The 20,831-nt window shown below is 39.3% G+C and overlaps 1 protein-coding gene across 2 annotated transcripts in view; it reads left to right on the top strand.

Annotated features, from left to right (window-relative positions):
- The window catches only part of LOC139727425 (sialidase-4-like), a 76,639-nt gene that overhangs the window by 28,828 nt on the left and 26,980 nt on the right, over positions 1–20,831 (top strand). For both annotated transcript variants that reach the window (XM_071638381.1, XM_071638380.1), the window contains 2 exons: positions 3,762–3,801; positions 6,625–6,813. In XM_071638381.1, the coding sequence (XP_071494482.1) occupies positions 3,762–3,801; positions 6,625–6,813 (229 nt within the window). The remainder of the gene's footprint in view (positions 1–3,761; positions 3,802–6,624; positions 6,814–20,831) is intronic.

The raw sequence follows: 20,831 nt of genomic DNA, 5'->3' as shown, positions 1-20,831 counted from the left end.
TCCAGCGTGACAAAAATCTATAAAACGTTACATGGAGATGAAAAGCAGAATATTTTCCCAAAGCATGCCTGCGTTGCAGTCTCAGAGCATACAGGGGGTTTGCACTGTGGCACATAAAGAGTTAAGGAGGATATAGCCATTGAGCAGGAAAAAAAGGTGAAGAATGATGCAAGAGGTTAACCTGTTGAAGACTGTCATGGGGTTGAGTACTGGTACTCAGGCTGGTGTCTACAGAAAATGTGTTCTACCAAAATCAGCTTGTCCTCTACTGGTTAAGGTAGAAGAGGTACATGTATAATGTAGTCAAAGTGTACCAACACCCTGAGTGTTATGTATGATATTTTGTAGAATATACGTGAGACATGCCCTCTGCAAAATATTAGAATATTTTGTCTCTCCGACTTTTATTTATTGGGGTTTAAATGTAAACTTCAAAGAGTATTCAACAACAAAAACAACTTGAAATAGACTCGTAGATCCCCGATTCTTTCAATCAAAAGATAGCTTTATCAATTTTTTTTCTAAATACGTCATGAACAATAGTGATATGCATTGCGTGTGCGTGATAAGCTAACCGATTAATATGGAATCTCAATATTATTTGTAAAAATGTACGCGAATGGCTAGAATGCATACCCATCAGTACCTGCACTTATGGAGCAGAACTTAACGCACGGAGCACAGGTGCCAAATTGCTACAGAGATATGATATGATTTATCAAAATATATATACTTTCAGGGGCTATCATCGGTGAATTAATAGCTGTTTTTTTGCGTGTGTGTATTCTAGCTGTACACGAATTTGATTTCCAGGGTATTGGTACACTTTAAGCACAATGGTGAAATGAGGAGAGAATTGAGAGAGATAGAGAAGCATAATTATACCAAGAAACTGAGAGAAGAACTGAAGAAAACTGAAGAAAAAATAGAAAGAGATTGGAAAACATTGAAAGAAGCAAGGGATATGGATTGGAGAAGCTATCTACAGAGGCGTCAGACAAGCAGAGATGTGGGGAAAGGGGAAGTGAATAGAAAACATCCTTTTGTTGTGGCTCCATGGGAGTGTAACATGATGGATTGTGCTTTTCACTGCATCATTTATTTAGATATTGTACAGAGTCAATGTTGATATGTTAGAAGGATTGTAAAGTGTTGGAGTAATGAACAAGTGAAAAATTCATGAGGTTGTCTGACAGTAAATAGGCAAATACGGTGGGGGGGGGGGGGAGGAGGGAGAGAGAGAGAGGGTGAAAGAGAGAGAGTAGATATGCCAGATATCTAGAATATGGCCATCACTTTGTAAATGGATGCATACATCCCAGAGATTTTTCTGATTCAGTCTCGCGATGGAAAAGATTTAAAGTTGAAAGATATGCCCACCATGTTTCCCTCTTTTTTTTTCCCTCACAGTTCTGCAATAAGGTTTAATTTTTACTCCAGTTTCAAAGCAAGTGTTCATCAAATTCATGTGCTGAATTATTTCAAATGTATAAAATTGCATATAAAGGGGGAGGGGTTGGGGATGGCAGAAAGAAAGGAATGTACAATGTATATAAGTTTTGGACACACACACATACACACTGTTCTCCCTTGGTACTGATGATTGGAAAGTTTGCTGTCACTTCTTCATCTCGATGAATCCACATCGCTTCCACAACTCAAAAAGTATATCTTAGTGATCGCTCACCAGTTCTCCCTCCCTCCCTCAAGAGAAAAAAGACGTTCAAACAAGCGTGAGGGCTCGCAGACCCATTTCGCGCTGCGCTGCTCCCGTGATGATGTGGAAAGACAAGCGTTGAAGGTTAAGGTCAGCCGAGTCCATGGTGCCGTGGTAGAATTGGAGTCGTGAGTCCAATTTGCATGGAACGCTGGCAATATCCGTAGCAGAAGGAAGTAAACCCTCCTGTACAAGCCTGTCCAGTGTCCACAAACTTGAGGCTGCTGCGGGTCAGGAAAAGCTTAAGGCAATGTTCAAAGCCATCTTTGCACTTGATAATAAAAACTGTAGCCAATTCATGTCTTGGGTCCTATTGTTTTTAGAATGCTTCAAATTCTCAAACTTACAGACTTCTGTGAACGAAAATGTCAATTTTGAACCTTTGGTTTGATATTTTTTCCCTGTTGCCGAACAGAATACCATCTACTCTTCCAGGTAATGTCAAGAAAATATATGCTCAAACATGTGAACTGCTTGTTTGATGAGTTACTATTCTCTAACTGCACCAAGTCTATTTCTTAGAAATAACAGTTCCTACAGGAGAGAGCTTAGAAATTCATTTCGGGGTAGAGTATGCCTGATTTTGAGAAATTCACGATGTGTCATACTACAATAAAAAAGATTGCAAGGTCTTGTGGTTGTGTTCTGCTATAAACCCTTTGTGTGCTTCTTATCAACCCTTTGACTGCAAATTGGTATAGAAAACCCCATAACATTGTTCTCACATGTCCAAAGTTACTGGCACAGAAAGGGTTCATCAACTCTTAATTTGATTTGACAGTCTGTGGCATCATATCCAATTGCACTAACAACACGCATTTTGTCCTGGTGAGCTGGGTTCCGTCCCTTTGATGGATGAAATTAGGAGAGAAGATTTGTTTTGAGCATGTAATTTGTGGACAGGAAGACGGGTCAAAAGTAGAAGAAATAAGAAAAGCCAGATCAGAAAGTAGTTAGTGCAAGTCTTGAAGATCGATTATTCAGTGTTAACGTGCGTGTAACACACAATGGCCCAAATTCACGAGGGTGGTTTAAACTTAGACCGTGGTACAAATTTAGATCATGGTCTTAAATAAGCGTGAAATAGGCGTACATTTGACATGCGCGTATCAACGCATGTTTGTTGCTGGACATCTATTGCCGTATGCAATCTGTCAATCGTATTTACGCAGAAGAAATTTGCAGAAACCATGTTTTGAATTTAAACCACCTTTGTGAATTGGGGCCAATGCATACCAACTGGGTAGATGTTTTTGCCTGTAATCTTTACTTGTAATTTATCCCTTTTTGGTCACAAAAGTTATGAGACATTGGTTTGAAAATATAATGATATTGATTTTGTTTTTGTCTGTGTTCTGAGGAAGAATCCAGGCTCTTTCTTGGAAATGTCCAATGGGAATGCTGTGGAATTGGTTGTCTTCGTTAAGAATTTGTGACAGTGTCAGGTACTACTGCTGACACTAATAAGGGCCAGACTGTGTATGCGTCACGTTTAGGCAGCCATTACTCTGGAATAGTGAATATCAATACCGAGTCCTGCATTTGGTGCCTGCAAGATGAGCACCTCTTGTGTGGCCAGTCTCAATTTCAATATTGATATGAATTATGGCTTGTTGAGTAGAAGTTTTGAGGAAGGACGCAATTTCATAAATATCATCACATTAGTATTTGAATATAAATGACAACCTCAGTTGCAAGCTCTATGTCCCTAAAGCCAGGCTGACACTTGCACGATTTTGTGGCACGCATTGGCACGACTCGAGTCGTGCCAGTGCGCAAACTAGTCGTAAACTGGCGTGAAGTGTGCGTAAACCCGTCGTGACTTCACGCCAGTTTACGACTAATTTGCGCACTGGCACGGCTGGAGTCGTGCCAATGCGTGCCACAAAATCGTGCAAGTGTCAGCCTGGCTTTAGCCTGTCTGTGTGTTTTATGTATGTTCGTTTGTGTGTGTTTGTGAAAGTTTTTATATCCAGATTGATTTCCCATCAAATAACGTGTTTTTTCTTTTCCTTCTTGTCTGTTTTTTCTCTCTCCTTTGCAGAAGTATTCGGCCAAGGGGACAATGGGTACAGCACATTTAGGTAAGCATCTAATTAAGATGGCTAAGTAAATATGATTAGATGATTAAAAACCGGTAATGGGAAACCTACCATGTTGGGCTGCAGATGGAGAATGAGTCAACATGAAGTCTTGTCAGTTGTGATCCTCATTAGATACCTTCCTGTCCCCAAATAAATATCCTTGTTTGAAATTTTGGAAATCAATTTTCTTTAACCCGTTGAGAACGAGTCCCATGTATACTCGGGCAGGAGTCTATGGGAAATGTGTGTTGTAGCAAAATCAGCCCGTCTTCATTGGGTTAATACTCACAAAACATGGATAACGACACAGAAGTTTTAGTGTCATTAGTGATACAAATGCGACATTAAAGGAGGACTTGAAATGTTTATCTTGCATGCTGAAGGAGGAATCCTAAACTGTTTGACAAGTCAATCAAGGAGTACCAGTTCATTTTTACTGCTTAAAGGGATCGTACAGTTTTGGCTGAGACCTAATTTCAGGTTTCTAACATTTTTTGGTGAAATAATGAGAAATCTCTTATTAAATATGAAAGAGCATGTAATTCTATGAGGAATTCAACGTTTATTTGATGAAAATTGGTTTTGAAATGGCTGAGATATCCAAAAAAGAGCTATTCTAATAAAGTGTGGGACCCACACTTTATTAGAATCGCTTTGTTTTACCTTGTTTTTGGATGTTTCAGTCATTCCAAACCCGATTTTCATCAAATAAACTTTGAATTCCTCTTAAAATGGTATGCTCTGTACTATATCATAAGTGCTTTCTTGATATCTCGCAAAAAGTTAAAAGCCCAATTCTCATCTCCACCAATACTGTACCATCCCTTTAACCTCTGAGCAAGCAGTGTGGAAAAATATTGCTGAGTGGTTTGATATTCATTCCTCTGCCCCATCGCCACTGAGCAAAATTTTGGAAATAAATTCATTTGAGAAATCACTGATTAGATTATACGAGCTGAGAGAAAAATTTAAAAACTTTTTACGGTTGTCATGAAACAGAAATCAGAAGCGAGTCATTTTTGCCACATACTGTATAGCTTGTAGCCAGTTTTCATGTGCTGAAAGGCTTGCTGCCTGAATTATACTACTGTATTTGCCAAATATTTCACAATGTTTTTATTTTTGCGAATTTCACAAGTCGAGTGCTATTTGCAAATTTAAAAATACACAAAAATATTGAGGAAGAAAGATTTGCGGTGACACCATGTGTATGTAGTCCTTAATCGGATCGCTGTTTGGCAGAAGAGCCTAGAAAGAGGAGAAACGTCAAGTTCCTCGGTTCTCCTAGTTATTCTTATAACTAGATTTCTTGAGCTACTTTCACTAGCACCTTTACTCAGTGTTTCATTTCTCTTTCCTCTCTCTCTCTCTCTTACACTTTTGTCTGTTTCTACACTACTTATCTTTTCTTTTCTTTTCTGTTCTCTTCTCTTCTTTCTTCTTTTTGTCTTATTTCTTCCTTCCATACAACCCAACGGTCCTTTTCAGGACCACTACTTAATTTACACATTTCTCCACAGGTTATTTCTCTTGTCTTCTCTCCTCAGGTCTACACTTTAACCTCATTTTGATTTCTTATTTTTGCTTTTCTCCCACAGGAACCTTTTCAGGACTTAACTGTCATCAATTTTCCCTTCCATTTTTTCTCCCTCTCAGCAGCATTTCATTCTAGGATCCATACTAGCTCCCTCTGATTTACGTATTGAATTTCAATTTGTTCTTTTCTACTTCTTTTCTTTGTCCCCTCCCCCCCGCCCCTCTCTCTCTCTCTCTATCTCCCTTCTATCAACATATTCTCATCTCTCCTCTACTTACCCTTCCTTCGAGGGATTATTCGTCCTTTCTCCATTGATTCCGCATTCCATAGTCACACTGTTCGCCGACTTCGTTTTTTCTTCTCTTGGTTTGATGAATCTTTACTGCTCTCTCCTATCTCCATGATTCTCCAACATTCAACTCCTTCCTCTTCCTCTTCCCTTCTATTTCATCTTTCCCCTTCTAACGATGTCCGAACATCCTACTTGATTCTCACACTATTCTTCCTTACCACTCTCTGTGTTCCTTTCTCTACCGTCTCCACTAGTGCAACTTCAATCTCTAGCCCATTACTGTCTCCCACTCTTCACTTTCTGCCCTCCTCACAACCCCCATATGTCGCTTCCCTCTTCGTTTCTCCTCTTTCTAGGCTCTTCTGCCAAACAGCGATCCGATTAAGGACTACATACACATGGTGTCACCGCAAATCTTTCTTCCTCATTTACTTCACCATGCAAACCTTCAAACAACACACACAAAAATATTAACTCTAATCCCAACATGAATGTGACGTGCATGCATACATTTCTCTGTTTGGTACTGTACTCCACAATCTCAACTTTAACCACTCCAGACATTGTTGGGAAGTCCCGATTTGTGAAAATTTAGACTCGCTAAATATATGCCGTATACAGTACATTGTAATTCACAGGTCAGTGGTTGGCAATTCAAATGTCAACCGTTATGATTTGTTTATAAGGGAGGCTATGATATACAATGTACAGACTGGGTAGAAGATGGCGACCTCTACATGGTCCATTCTGTGTGGAATTCATTCCTGTTTGCTCATCAGTCAACATCTATCCCACAAATTTGGTCTGTGCATGTACTTATGATAAGAAGACATTTTCAAACTACACTTAGCCAGGAATGCCCTTGATGACACTGTGCACAAATAATGGCTGCTGTATTGAAATGCTGCCCCACTCAAGAGTTGAGAATAAGTCATCCAAACTGAGGTAGTTTGAAGTGACCCCTAAAGCATCCCCTCTCTCTCTCTATGGCCAGAATTCCGGCCCTGGTGTGCCATCGGGGCGTGTTCATGGCCTTCTGCGAGGCCCGACGGACCTCGTTCCGGGACTGGGGTTCCAGCATGGACCTGGTCCTGAGGCGGGGACGGCTGTTAACGGACAGAGAGCAGGACCGAGAAATAGAGTGGGGCGACATCCAGGTCGTAGCGTCCATGCCGGGCAAAAGGTAAGAGTCGTAAAAAACTTTTCCAAGAGGACTTCTTTATTTCCCTCTCTTGCTCCTTTCAAATCGTTCCAGTCATCTCCAGGTGTGTTTTACCTCCACCAAAGAAGGAGGAGATTAAGTGATCATCAGCATTGGTTTGTCTGTTTGCAAAATAACTCAAAAAGTTGTGTACGGATAGAATGAAACTTACGTAAAAGGTTGATATTGACCCAAGGAACACCTCATTCAATTGTGGTAGTGATCCGGGAATTTTTATGAATTTTTGAAGAACTTTTCATCTTTTAGCACATAAGGTCAACAAACTTGGGGGTTCGAGCTGCGCGTACTGGAGGTTTGCATACACGCACTAAAGAACGCGCTCTGCTCGGGCAAAATGCAGTGCCATGACGTAACAAAAGGCTTCTATTTTTGGAAATTGCATGCATACGTGTAGGGTGGAAATAAGTTGCTGGCTTGGTGGAGATCTGTGCTCTCCGAGTGCTAGTTAAAGTAGTTATTAAAGTTAAAGTAGTTATTGCCACTTTACAGTAGCTTCTTAATTGTTCTCATCAGTACATTTTTTTTTTTTCAAGAGGATTTTGCAAATTATCAATGTATGCCACCATTTTGTTTGTGCTTACTGAGTTACAATTCATGTAGCATGTGTTTATGTGTGTTCTGTTTCTGGCACCTAAGAGAAAATTTTGTTCAGAGTTACCTCATAAAGTGCTGGCTTTTAATGTACAGCGTACATTCACATGATCTGCCTTGTGCTAGTACAGTTGCATTTAAGTTTTATAGCTGTGTCTTATAGTTTGTTTTTATAAACATGACTGACAAACTGCAGTCCTAGACATGTGGTGACAGCAGGATTACTATTGTCATACATAATCATATGTGCCATTGTATCGAAAGTCAACAGGGATTATGTAACTAAAGAACGGCAGACCTCTCACAGCTGCTTGCTAAGTGTTACTGCCACATGTAAGCTTGCTGCATTTCCAGTTTTGTCAAAATAACAGGCCGCATCTTGTGTTGGAGGGAATTCCATCCTGATATGACACTGCTTTAAATGAAGCCAGGAAAATCAATGAAACTTTGGGAAAACATCAGGCATGTTGGGTAAACAATGTTATAGATGGTCTGTTAGATTTCAGAGAGAAAGGCAAATTTTACAACTCTGTGCGACATAGCAGCTATCCATTTGGTTTGTACACAGAATTTAACAAATTTTCATATTTGATGCATAACGCATTACCCCGGGGTACCACGTTGTGTAGCGCCACCTCACGGCCACTTGAGGACAGCCGCAGAGAAATGCATGCACTGTGTGTGCGTGTACATAGTCATTCCCATGCCACTGCATGTTATACTATGTATGTGTGGTACGCTGTGCTAGCAGTAGCGTGTGCTTCAGTGTAGTGCAGTGCAGTGCAGTGCAGTGCAGTTGCTAGCGCATGCTAGCTCCAGCTAGCTATCGTGTGTGGCTTAATTTCCCACTTTTTGGCAACCCAGGGTACAACCTTAAAAAAAAAAATTATTCATCAAAATGGCTGATTTTTATTTGGTACCCCAGAGTACCATTTATGTTATCATTTCTCCAAGAAAAATTTTCTGCAGACTTATTCTTGGTATGTAATAAGTGGCATTTTTTTTTTTTTTTTTTTTGCATGTCCTCATCGGTGGATAACTTCTGTCTGTGCCCAAGTATTTGAAAAAAAGAAAAAGAAAAAAGAATTGGAGAATTTCTGTGTACAAACTAAATGACGGGCTGCTCAACAACTTGAACTACATACATGTACATGTGTCACACGGAGTTGTCAGTTTGTCTCATCATCTAAACATTAATAGTTCATAACTTTTTATTTGTGTTTACGTGTGTCTGATTTTTAAAATGAATTTTCAATAATCTACTCCTGTTTGTCCTGTCTTCATACAAAACAACATTACATCAAGATGGACTTCCCCTTTAAGACACGACTATGGAAGAGGCCCAGAGCTGTAACCCCAATTAAAATGTCTGGCCATTGATTGAAATGAAGACTTCATTACAACCGAGACCATAAATTTGAGTTTGGGAGACAGCCCAGAGACAGTTTCTTCTCGGGGAATTAATTCTAATGGGATTGCTTTACAGTGGAGCAATACATACATCATAGCAATATGACCTCGTCAGCCAATTGTTATATCTCTAAATCAACTGATTATTAATTCAAATTGACTGATACCAATCAATAAGTTTTGAAGAGGAGAAAAAGAATAGTATGAGACTTGTCTATTCTTTTTTTTTCCTTTGTCTTTCAAAGGCTTACTTCTTTTGTGCGTGACTGCTGTTATAGGATCATACATGATGCTAACTGACAATATCATTCAAGTACAGTCCAACCTCTCCTATCCGGTCTCCCTTTATACGAATCTCTCTATTATTCAGATGCAATCTCAGTGTGATTTTTTTTTTTCCACTCTGATAATTAAGGGGAAAAGGGGGATTTCAAACTCGTACAAAATTTCTACATGAACTCACATGAATTACATATGTGACCGTGCACCTCTAAACAAACAAAAAGTCGCCAGACATGAATTTTTAGTTAAGACTATATTCTGAAAGAACAGACTTTAAGCTTTAAAATGATGTATAACTCAAATCAAATGGACTCTCCTAACCTATCTAAATATTGGAAAGAAAGCACAAACTCAGGAAAAGTGTGAACTGAGAAAAGAGGCTCTGAAGTACAGTGTCTATTCAAGCGCTTAATCTTTACCAAACCGTGCTACCTGTGCGATGAATGGGACAAAAAACAGGAAGTAAACCACCAGAGTAACAACAATGAAGGGATTATCAGATTAAACTGAAATTAAACATGCTCAATTAACACATTCTGTCCATAATTAATGCCAACTTTCAAAGCAGTAGCACTATCCTTTCAAAAGTTATTAGAGTTGAAAGTGAAGAGTGTGGACAAGGTTTTTCAGAAATGAAAAAGGGATTATAAAGACACACCTAATCACACTATTTTACCAAAAATGTTCGAGATAAACTGCTAAAAAACACACTTTCCTACCCGTTTTATGATACCAAATTTTAGCATAGTGTAAAAGAAGACCAGCTCTTTCAGAAAATATGAAAAAGTCAAGTTTGGCTAAATTGACCCATTTCACTTATTTTCAGTCCTCATGCAAAATCAGTGTGTGCGACTTTATGTTCGTTTTGAGATGCACGGTCACATATTATTCCCAACATAATAGATATACATTCACATCTAATTTTGATGTATAATAACATGCATTCAGACATTCACTACCCCAAATCACCGCAAGAACATGGACAGAAAACTTTTCATGAAATCAGGGCATGATACAGGCGATCATTAATTGAGCAAATTCTCAGAGAATTCTGAACGCAGATCAGCTGACGAGGATGTGACATGTTCTCTCAAACTTGTAGCTACCATTGGGTAGGTAACTGCGTGTGTCGATAGACATTGTGTCTCCCATATCCGGCTAAATCCCTTATCCGGATGAGCGCCGGTCCTGATATGTCTGGATAGTAGAGGTCAGACTGTAGTGATCAGGATGTGAACACTAGCATCTTTTTGTTGCATTGATTGATATTTCACAACTTCTCATGAAGATACCTTCAGTTTTGTGTTGTGTATTTCATTCATTGTATCACATAAATTGCAAGCAGGAAGATCACACACAAATTTGTTTAAAGTGATACTTCACACTGATGTGAAATTCTACAAATTCGTATCTAAGCCTACCCTGCCTTTCCTATCTACCCATGAAACACATCTGAGGATTCATTAAGTGCAAACTGTAATTCATGGTTTTTTATTTTGTGCAAATTTCTTGCAAAAACTTGTTTCCTAAATGAACAACAATGACACAAACGTAATGTATTTAATCTTTAAAGCTAAAGAATGCTAATGTTGGATCTTGTAAAAGTATAAAACCTGTTTCTCATTCTGTGGCTGTGACCCTAACTGCCAAATTAATCACACAGTGGTCAGACGCGTCCTGATTCATAAGAATATATGGTGTTTGCAGTACTAAATGAATGTTTTTAAAACGTTAACTTTACCTTTGAATAGAAGATTGGAGAAGCTAATCGAAAGGCAGCCGCCATTTCCTGGAATCTCTTTGTAGATCACAAGAATTTGCTTTTACTTGACGCTCCTTGCATCTCTTGCAGTCGTACCAAATCAAAATGAAGTGTGGTGTGTATGTACCACAAACATGGTGAACACAATGGCCACGTTCACACTGGCAAAAGATTGAGAAATTTAAGATAGCGAAGTCTTCGGGATCTTTGGTCATCCATTCACACTGGCAGTCAAACTTCTGGGATGATGGGTTATTTACTATATCCATTGTGCATTTCCCCCAATACAATTTGATCTTTTGGAAGACTGAAAGGACAAGTTCACCTTCATAAACATGTGGGTTTTGTAAATGCAGCAATATCAGTAGAACACATCAGTGAGAGTTTAAGGAAAATCGGACAATCCGTTCTTAAGTTATGATTTTTTGAAGTTTCTGCTCAGTCACGGCTGGATGAGAAGACTACTATAGCCTGTGATGTCACATGTGTACAACGATATAAAGAAAGAATGGAGAAAATTCAGCACATTTTCACTTTTCTTGCATAACAAAAGAACATTCAACTTCTCTCTTTCAGAAAGCAGGGGGAATAATATTACCCCTAACATATGTCAGTAACAAATTGAAGAAATGTGCACTTTACTTAAAAAGTAAAGCTTTGTGATGTCTCTTTTTATTTTCCTTATATTGTTGTACGCATGTGACATCATACACTGTAGTAGTCTTCTCATCCAGCAGTGACTGCGCAGATACTTAAAAATGTAATAACTTTTGAACAGATTGTCAGATTTTCCCCAAACTTTCACTGATGTGTTCTACAAATTTTGTTGAATTCACTCAATCCACATGTGAAGATGGACTTGTCCTTTAAATGAGAGATAACCTTGCCCGAGAATTGCTTCAAACAAGCAATCTATTAGAATCTTTGCCAAAATGAAAATTTTGGGGTGTACATATTTTACACTGGACTGACATTTATATGTACTAATATATGACAGTCAAATAATAAATGTTCATTGAAAATTTGTTCTTTTTCAGCTGAATGGCCTGATAGTGATTAGAAATATAATAACAGCCCTAAAATTCTTTCAAATACTGTGTTTTGTATGATTTCTAGATGTGATGGTGAACATATGTTATTTGGACTGATAAAAATATGACAGTTTGGTCAGTCCAAGCCATATTAAGGGCCAAACACTTATCTGCTGTTTGTTAGACTGAGTGAAATATCAGTTGGCAAATAAATCATGGATGACTTATAATGTGGTTGAGTGCTCTGAAATTTAATGTTATGTACACATTGATGTGCATTGGGCAATACCATTAATTTAGGCAAGTGCTATAACATGGAAAAGAAGTGGGATGTTAAGCTACTCTCTGTGGGAGGGACATGATTGATGCTGTAATAGTTGGGTCTATCATGGTATGATCACATGCTGTGTCAACAAAGAGATTTTAATGGAACATGGTGCTTATTAGTATGACGTAAAACGGCCTATGTATACATGTGCAATTTCAGCAAGGCACAATAAAAGGACTTGCCAATTATGTCTGTAATGGGTACAAATGAGCAAATTTGATTCAATCAGCTGAAATGTAAATCAGATACGATACAATAACTAATAAAAGTACAGTCTGTCTCTCGCTTTGGACTGTTATCTAATGAAGATATCGAGTTATATTCAATAAAATATTACAGCGCAGTGCGGAATGTATGCAAATGTCATGCTAGGGAATGATTCCTATTGATTTGTGTCTTGTTATCAGTAAGTGCTGGCAGCTGGCTTCCTTTGCAATTACAGTCGCCTCCAAATTGGATTGTAGAGCATTATAGTACACGGCAAAAGGTTGGACGGGTTTTGGCGAATTTAGCGTTGCAATGAGCGGGCGTCGGAGGAGAGTTCAGCTCACCTTGAGCTCTGTTTAGTTAGTACTGAAGCATACCGTAATGAAGATGAATAAGACAAATTGTGCTAAATGAGTTGGCATGAGCCCGGCCCCCCATTTTGTCATGGTGTGGCAAAAGGGGGTGGGGGGGGGGGGGAGGTTGCAAGACAGAGCTTTACCCCACTTAGGGATTTCTCCCTTTGAACTGGGAATCCTCGATGCTTGTTTTTTCGGGTTGGCTTATACTACTGTGCATCGGAACCGCGTTGATTGGCCGCTAATTTGTGAATCGATACCCCTCCTGTCGGACCGGGGCGGTAATGGAGTGCCCAGAAGTAAAGGGATTTCAAGTCGTTACCAACACCTGGATGACTCGACTGAGCTTTGCATTGGAGAGAATGGCATTGTAGACAGTAGTGATAAATGAATGCCTGTTATTTACAGCTGTTGTTTTTGCCCTCCCCTTCCCCACCCCCTTAAAAAAAAAAGGAAAAGAGAATCTGACTGAAAGGCCTGAATTCACGAAAGTGGTACAATTGAAACCATGGTTCAAACCATGGACAATTTGTATGGAGCGCCTAGTGTCGCATGGCTTATTTCATCGACGAAATGACAAAATTTCGTAGACATGTACATAACTACTAGTGTGTACATTTGTGACATGGTTTCATTCTTATTTGTGCTTAAATCGTAGGTAGTGCCTTCTGGTTCTCTGTTGATGATATATTATCACTTCTTGATGTCATTCCACATGTGAAAGTGTTACGTGATAAATATTGTGAGAAATTGTGTCTATAGACACAGCAAACTCAGTGTGTTTGGCTCTTTATATCTGTCTTGGTTGTCCTGAACAAGTGCAGTTGTATTCATATGCTCTGATATTTTGATGTAAAGTTGCCCATTTCATCTATTGAGTCTGTTACACTTTATTATCACTGCATGTGCTGTTAAGTTGATGTCGAAGTTAATACACTAAACTTACAAGTGTACTAGTCTTTTCAAATGAAATCCCTATTTCTGCCTTGTATTTATTTTCCAGGGGAGGAACTTGTGAAACAGCATAGTTTCGATCATTCTACGATAAATTTGTACTCCTCAATTACATGATTGCATGGGGTTCAAGTTACTGAATATACGGCATAGCAACATCCCCCATACAAAGAGAGTTTAACATGAGAATCATGAGTAAACACAGAACCTTTTGCGCACGTCGAGACATGCACGAGAGAAGAATTTGCGGCCATAGTGCAGCGTGAATTGCAGCTTTTCTACCACCTGATCTGAAAACGCTCCTATGTTCCATGTTCTTGCAAAAGAGCTGCTGAATGTTTGAACACCTGCTTTAGGTGCAAATGTAATGGCTGACAATTCACGTCTGTCATTCTGTCACGCCATTATCATACATCAAAACCTGTCCTCGGCTCATCGTTTCAGTAGTGCGACATTTTCCAACAGCTTCGGCAGTTGATATGATAATGATGATGGGTTTGGGTCCTTTCTCGGGCATCTGAATTTGTTGGTGTTTTTTTGTAATAATCTTTATAGATATGGTACAGACATCAGGCCCTAGAGAAAAGCAAATAAGTGCAGTAGTAATAATTTCAAGCCAAGGATATGAGCTGATTTCGGAATCACAAACCAGCTAAAGTAATTGCTTTAGCTTTTATGAACGGGGGGGGGGGGGGGGGGGGGGGGGGGGGGTGATGAAAGAGATGGAGAGCGAGAGAGAATTAGAAGGATCGATCAGGCAGCAAATTAATTTCCTTAGAAAGACAAACATGACCTCAAGACAAAAGCTATAATGAGTTCTTTTTGATGGGGCTGCCTTTTTTAAAAATTTTTTTCCTCCATTTTCTTCTTTTTCCTTTCTTGCTGTGACATTTGCAAGATATCAGCCCAGGCTGGGTAGTTTAGTCACTCAGCCACTTTTGCATGATGACCATGCCACTGCAAATATTTGGTCAAATAGTGGGTTATGGCAGCCAATAACACCTGTGCGTGCCTACATTGTATGCAGTGAAATTGACAATGTGCTGAATTGTTGGCATGCCTTCCATATGATTGGTATTTGCCAATAGACACCATGTAGAATGTAGTCCATGTCTGTTTTCACTACAAATTGCACATTGTTTAATGCCATGTTCATGACTTTGATCTGCTTCGTAGCACGTCAGACTATTGCCACGTCACATTTTAAAGCGTTGACATTTCTGACTGCATGAACTAATTGCTGAGGATGTGATTATGTTTTTAGAGTTTTTGAATATGTGTTGATGGAGTGTAACTCAATTTAAATTGTTCGCTGAGCATAATGGCTATAGAGTTAAAGTAATGCACTTGACATTTGGTAGGAATGAGATACTTTGTATTCTAATACTGTATGGCAATTACAATGTATCTCCCAATATAACATCCTGTTTAAAAGATGTTTATAGTATGCAATCTTCCTTTTGATATGTGTGTTGCGGTGTTGTTTTACTTTTATTTCTACAGCTGAAACTGACACACTGAAATGCCAAAAGCAATACTCAGATTAAAAGTTACAGATATTTTTAAGTTAATGTGTGTTTTTGAATCTGCAGTATTTGTGACAAACCCTTGTATTACATAAAGCATTATGGTGTCATCAGTTTTCTTAATAGTCATCATAATGAATCAGCTTGAATTTTATTTGTTTGTCAGTAATGCTATGATGTGAGAAAGACAATCTTGTTGCCATGGCTCATCAAAGGTTATTAAGAAGGTCTGATCAAGAGTGATACAGGGGTTCTAGCCAGAAGAATTTGTAAATGTGATTTATAGCTTGTTTTACAAATGCAAATACTTGTGTCACAGCACTGTGCTGAAGTGACACCTCTCACATTGATCTTTTGAATGATAATTGGTATGTTGTTAGTCCATTACATCGTCAAGTGAAGCTTTAAATTGTTAGATGCAACACTTTCCTTATTCATTCAATGAATTTCAAATTGTACTTCACACTCTAGGAACAGTTTCATGAAATCTTGGCAAAAAAGAAAGAAAAAAAGAGCAAACCTTGTCTTGTTGTTGTTGGCTGTGAATGTATAAGTACTTAACTTTCTCTGTTGCAGGAATTTGAAAAAAATGAAAACAAAACCCAAAGATATTTTGACTGAATAAGGAATCAGTTTGTGTTTGAAACTTGTGTGTGATACCGCTGTCTTCCATGATTTTTTTTTTCTTCAAAGAGTGTGTTTGGTAGAATGCAATCTCTGGGGTTGCACCATGCTTTATTCAAACCAATATCAAATGTTCAAATAATAAAGATTTTTGATGATGACAGTGGCATGCCAAGATTGCATTATTTACTCTGAACACCCACACCCATGCATCGTTGTATAAAAATCTATCAAAAGAGATCTGTCATAAGAGTTGGCATGTGGTTGAAATGAATCCTTCAGAGACACACAGAGTTTGCAATGCACTATAATATACAATTTTACATGCTAAGTAAAAAAAAACCAAAAAAAAAAAAAAAACCAACAGATTCTGGAGGCGAGCATTGTGGTCTCATGTTAACCCACCAGCACCCATCTGCTAAAGATACCACTGAAATGGTGCAGGAACAGGTAGCTGATAATGATTATAGCCTTAGGATGACATTCACATGCGAGTACAGGTATGCACAGACACATGGACACAGACACACAGACACAGACACACAGACATACACACACACTGCTCTTTGCTGGGGGGGGGGGGGGATTGGGTCTCTCTCTCTCTTTCTTTTTGGTTCATTGAAGGTTGAATGCTCCTGGATACAGCCAAAACCCATACCTCCTTGGCCAAACCTTTGTGAGATCATTGCTAAAGGGATATATACTGAAATAATCACTACCAACAGGTGTTTGCTGGTAGATCAAGGTTGCTGCATACAAATGTACATGATCTTTTTTTTTCCCCTGTGTTTTTTATTCCACTCTTATGCAGATTTAATACTGAAACAGTTTTGACTTGCTTTATACTTATTGAGGTGATATCATCATTTCTTTTTTTAATCACCACATGTTCATAACATCTTTTTTTTTTTAATGCTATTTTGTCTGAACTACTGAAATGTTGAAAAATTTGAGTGTTTTTTTTTTCTTTTGTAGACCCGTTGAGGACGGGCTGATTTTGCTACAACACACATTTCCCATAGACACTTGCCCGAGTATACTCGGGACTCGTCCTCAACGGGTTAACTAAACTGTATGAATAGGTAGAATAGACTCAGATGAACAAAACAGATTTTTTTTTTCACGTTTTCAATAAGTATTAATAATCGTCACAAGCACACATTTCAATTTTAAGAAGTTTTAATGTCGGCTCTCCTATCAATCCCATTCATTTCTACACAAGTGTAAGAAAAAAAAATTGGGTTTTGGATCAATAATTTGGGAGCTTCAATCCCTTTTCATTTGGAAGTCAGTGTTGCCAAAACTGCAATACAGTCCGCCTTGCTTAAGTTGACCTCACATAAGTTGAATAATCGCCCAAAGTTGAAGGTCTTTTCAAGTTCTCTTCTCTCTATATTCTATTGATTTTAACCACTCATAAGTCATTTTTTTCTCTGTGTCGAAGCTCTTTCTTCAGTCTAAATAGATTGAACTTGGGCAAGGTTGACTGTAGTTTGATGCAAAGGATACAGCATATTCAAGTAAAAAAAAAAAAGAAAAGAAGGAAATTTAGCAAAGATTTAAGTACAGGTCAATGTGAGAATTGTGTGGCAGTGACACCAGCACCTCAAAATCATAATTTGCAAGGAGTCTCTGTGTTATTTTTTTCACATGTTTTCCTCTGTGTACTGCTCATCTTGTCACTGGGGAGGGCCCCCGTCTGCTGGATGGGGGGGGGGGGGGGGGGGGGGGGAGGTAGATGGTTGTATCTTTGAGAACTCCTTACCCCTGTGTATGCCCCTTGGTGCATTAAAGTGCAATGCCTATCCCATGTTCCGAGTGTAATCCATCAAACACCATGGCAGAAATGTCATTAACCCTTACCGCGCTCTGTTCGCCAATCTGCCCATGCACTCTTGAGTGCTTTCCTTTGCCAATTGGCACAGATATCTGGAAAGTTATCATCAATAAGTAGAAATTCCCTAATCCCCCTAATAGTAGGGCAGATATGTAGCAAAAATTGAAAGTATGAAATTTTGCATATAGGGGTATTTTGGGGCGCTGATTTCAAAAATTGCCGGATTCAAGAGATCTGGCCATGGGGTCAGCCGCCATTTTGAATTCCAATATGGCCGCCATCACAAAACAAATTCAAAGATCCCTATCTTGACTTTTGAATGACCTGTAGCACAAAAATTTGGTATACAAGAGCATTTTGACATAATGAATGTCATGACAGATTCATTTGAGGTGTCTGACAAACATCGAATTGCCCCCATTTTGAATTCCAATATGGCCGCCTCGACAAAATGTTCAAAATCCCTATCTTGAGTTCTAAGTGGTGAGTGACGCTGAAATTAGGTGCAAAGAAGTATTTTAACATACTGAGTTAAAAAATGGACTAATGCGATGTGTCTGACAAATGCAATGCCTGCTATTTTGAATTCCAATATGGCTGTGAAGACAAACATCACGACTAACAATCACAGGCATGCCAAAAAGTGCAGCAAAAATGAAGCATAACGCACCTTTCAGTAATGTCACAATGTAAATACAGCAGCGCGCACTCAATCAGTTACAAACACGCGCTCAATCAGGTAGCCTAATTCACAAACCCGAGAAAGAGATTTTCAACACTCCAACATGGAAACTACGTAGTAAACTTGACTGCCGTGCAGCTTGTCAGACGAATCAAATAAGTCTGTTATTGAAGTCATCATATCACCACGCTTTTAGGTATCAAATTTCAATGGCTTATGTCATTCAGAACTGAAGATAGGGATCTTTGACGGCGGCCATATTGGAATTCAAAATGGCGGCCGACCCTATGGCCAGATTTCTTGGATCCGGCAATTTTTGAAATCAGCGCCCCAAAATACCCTTATATGCAAAATTTCATATTTTCTGTCGGATGTGAGCATCTTTTTCACATATCATCAATATGTTGCCACGTCAGGCAAGTCATCTTTGGTTGCCATGGGGAATCGAATGTTAAACATGTATAAATAATAATCCCTATTGTGTCACCATGGCCTTCCTGTTGGACTGAGGCATATTACTACACTCGAGTGGGGTTGCTAATCAACAACTAGCCTCGGTCAAGTATGGATGAATCACTAAATGCTGATGAAAAAAGCCTGGCAAGTTAACCCGTTGAGGATGGATTGATTTTGCTACAACACGCATTTCCCGTAGGCACCTGCCCGAGTATACTAGAGACTCGTCCTCAACGGGTTAAGATACCATAAGTGCCTTGTCATAAAAAAGGAGAAAGTCTGACATTATGTTTAACATGATTGCAAAATTCAAGTTTTCATGCTTGAATTCATGCAAAAGGGACATTGGTTATTACCCAATTTGAGTATAAGGTCAAGGAACGCTGTCATTGCCACACAACTTTTCCATTTCTTTGTACAAAGCTGTCGTAGAAAAAAAAATTGTGTCATGTGTCATTGATTGAGGAAGTACACCCCTTTTAGATGTCAGCACTGCTAAATTACGTCATTCCAAAGTAGTTTTATGCAAGCAATTTGTCTTCTGTATTTCGTAAAGGATAATTTCAGAAAGTTTGTGTGCAGACCATTCAAAGAAAAACCTGTGGGGTGGTTATTACATCATCGCCATTTGATTTGCATTTTATATGTGACTTTAAATATTTACCTTTAAGTTTAACATACAGTATGATTTTACTTTGATAGCTAGCAATAAAATCTACCACATATTCCATGAGATGAAATACTACTGCAGTGTAAGTGCGATAAAGGAGAGTAAAGTTCGTTACATCCTGACAGGTTGCCGGCAATTTCTTCTTCCTTAATTCTCGCATTTTCAAATCATGCCACGTTACGTACTTCCTGCTCTGACCGAGACAAACACCTGTCGCAGGATTTGAGCCGGGATTCAAAGAAGGATGAATTGGGCCCGATAAGGGGAAGGGACGGGCGGCCGCTATGAAGGCTGCTCTTCTCTTGAGTATTGGCATCGGGCGTGTTAGGGGATCTCGAGCGCATTATTAGCGCGATATTTGTGTAGCGGGCCCTCCGCGCTCCTTTTGCGACAGAGACGGAAAGAATCAATCAGGATGGTGGCGGGAGATGAATTACGTTTGTAAAAAGATCCGAGCTGGATTCGATGAGGATGAAAGAGAAACGTTGAAGATGGAGGACGTTCGGGTGGGGGAGGGAGGAGGGGAGGGGAAGGAAGCCGCAGCAATAGAGGGGAAGGGGGGAATACGCGTGGGATCTGGCGGTGTCCACATGTGGTATGAGGTGTCAGAGTGAGTTCGGCGAGTGAGAAAGGCGAAAATTACTGGAGGAGAAGAGGAGCTGCCAATAAACACTTCCAAGGTGCACAGGTGTAAAGTCCTTTTAAAAACAAGGAGAGAGGGGGAGAGAAAGAGAGAGAGGGGGAGAGAGAGGTGGACTAGATGGAGGTGAAGTGAAAGGAGTAGGTGGAGGTGGGGTAAGGGTGTGAGGTTATTGGAAGGAGATATATTAATTGCATTACCCCTCTATGTGCTTTCATACTTGATCATAACTTGCCATGTTCTCTCGTGGCCTCTTGATTAATTCCTCAAACTCAAAATATTTGCTGCTCGCCATGGACAAACTAATCTAAGCGAACATTTATAAGTTAATCTCCACTCAGGTCCAAGGATTATCGCAGTCCAGGTAGTACTATGCTGTCATGCATTACAGTGTGCGTTGATGAACCTATCATCTACAGAGTCGTGCATACCATGTGCTTATCCTATGGGGACATACACTTGTGTGTAGAATGTCTCAGTGGTAAGGGATTAACTCTTTATATGTCACGTTTGCACGCTTGACTCAGTTGAGGGTGTGCCAACTTCACATATTCTGCTCAAAAGCACAAACCCGCCCAAATCGATTGATAAATCGCCAAATGCCATAGTACAATGGAAGCGTT

The sequence above is a fragment of the Diadema antillarum genome, unplaced genomic scaffold (genome assembly GCF_040938485.1).
Source record: "Diadema antillarum isolate AM-2024a unplaced genomic scaffold, OU_Dant_1.0 seq00000131_RagTag, whole genome shotgun sequence".
NCBI lineage: Eukaryota > Metazoa > Echinodermata > Echinoidea > Diadematoida > Diadematidae > Diadema > Diadema antillarum.
Note: the sequence above shows the minus strand (reverse complement) of the source record. Positions and strands in the feature narration are given on the sequence as shown.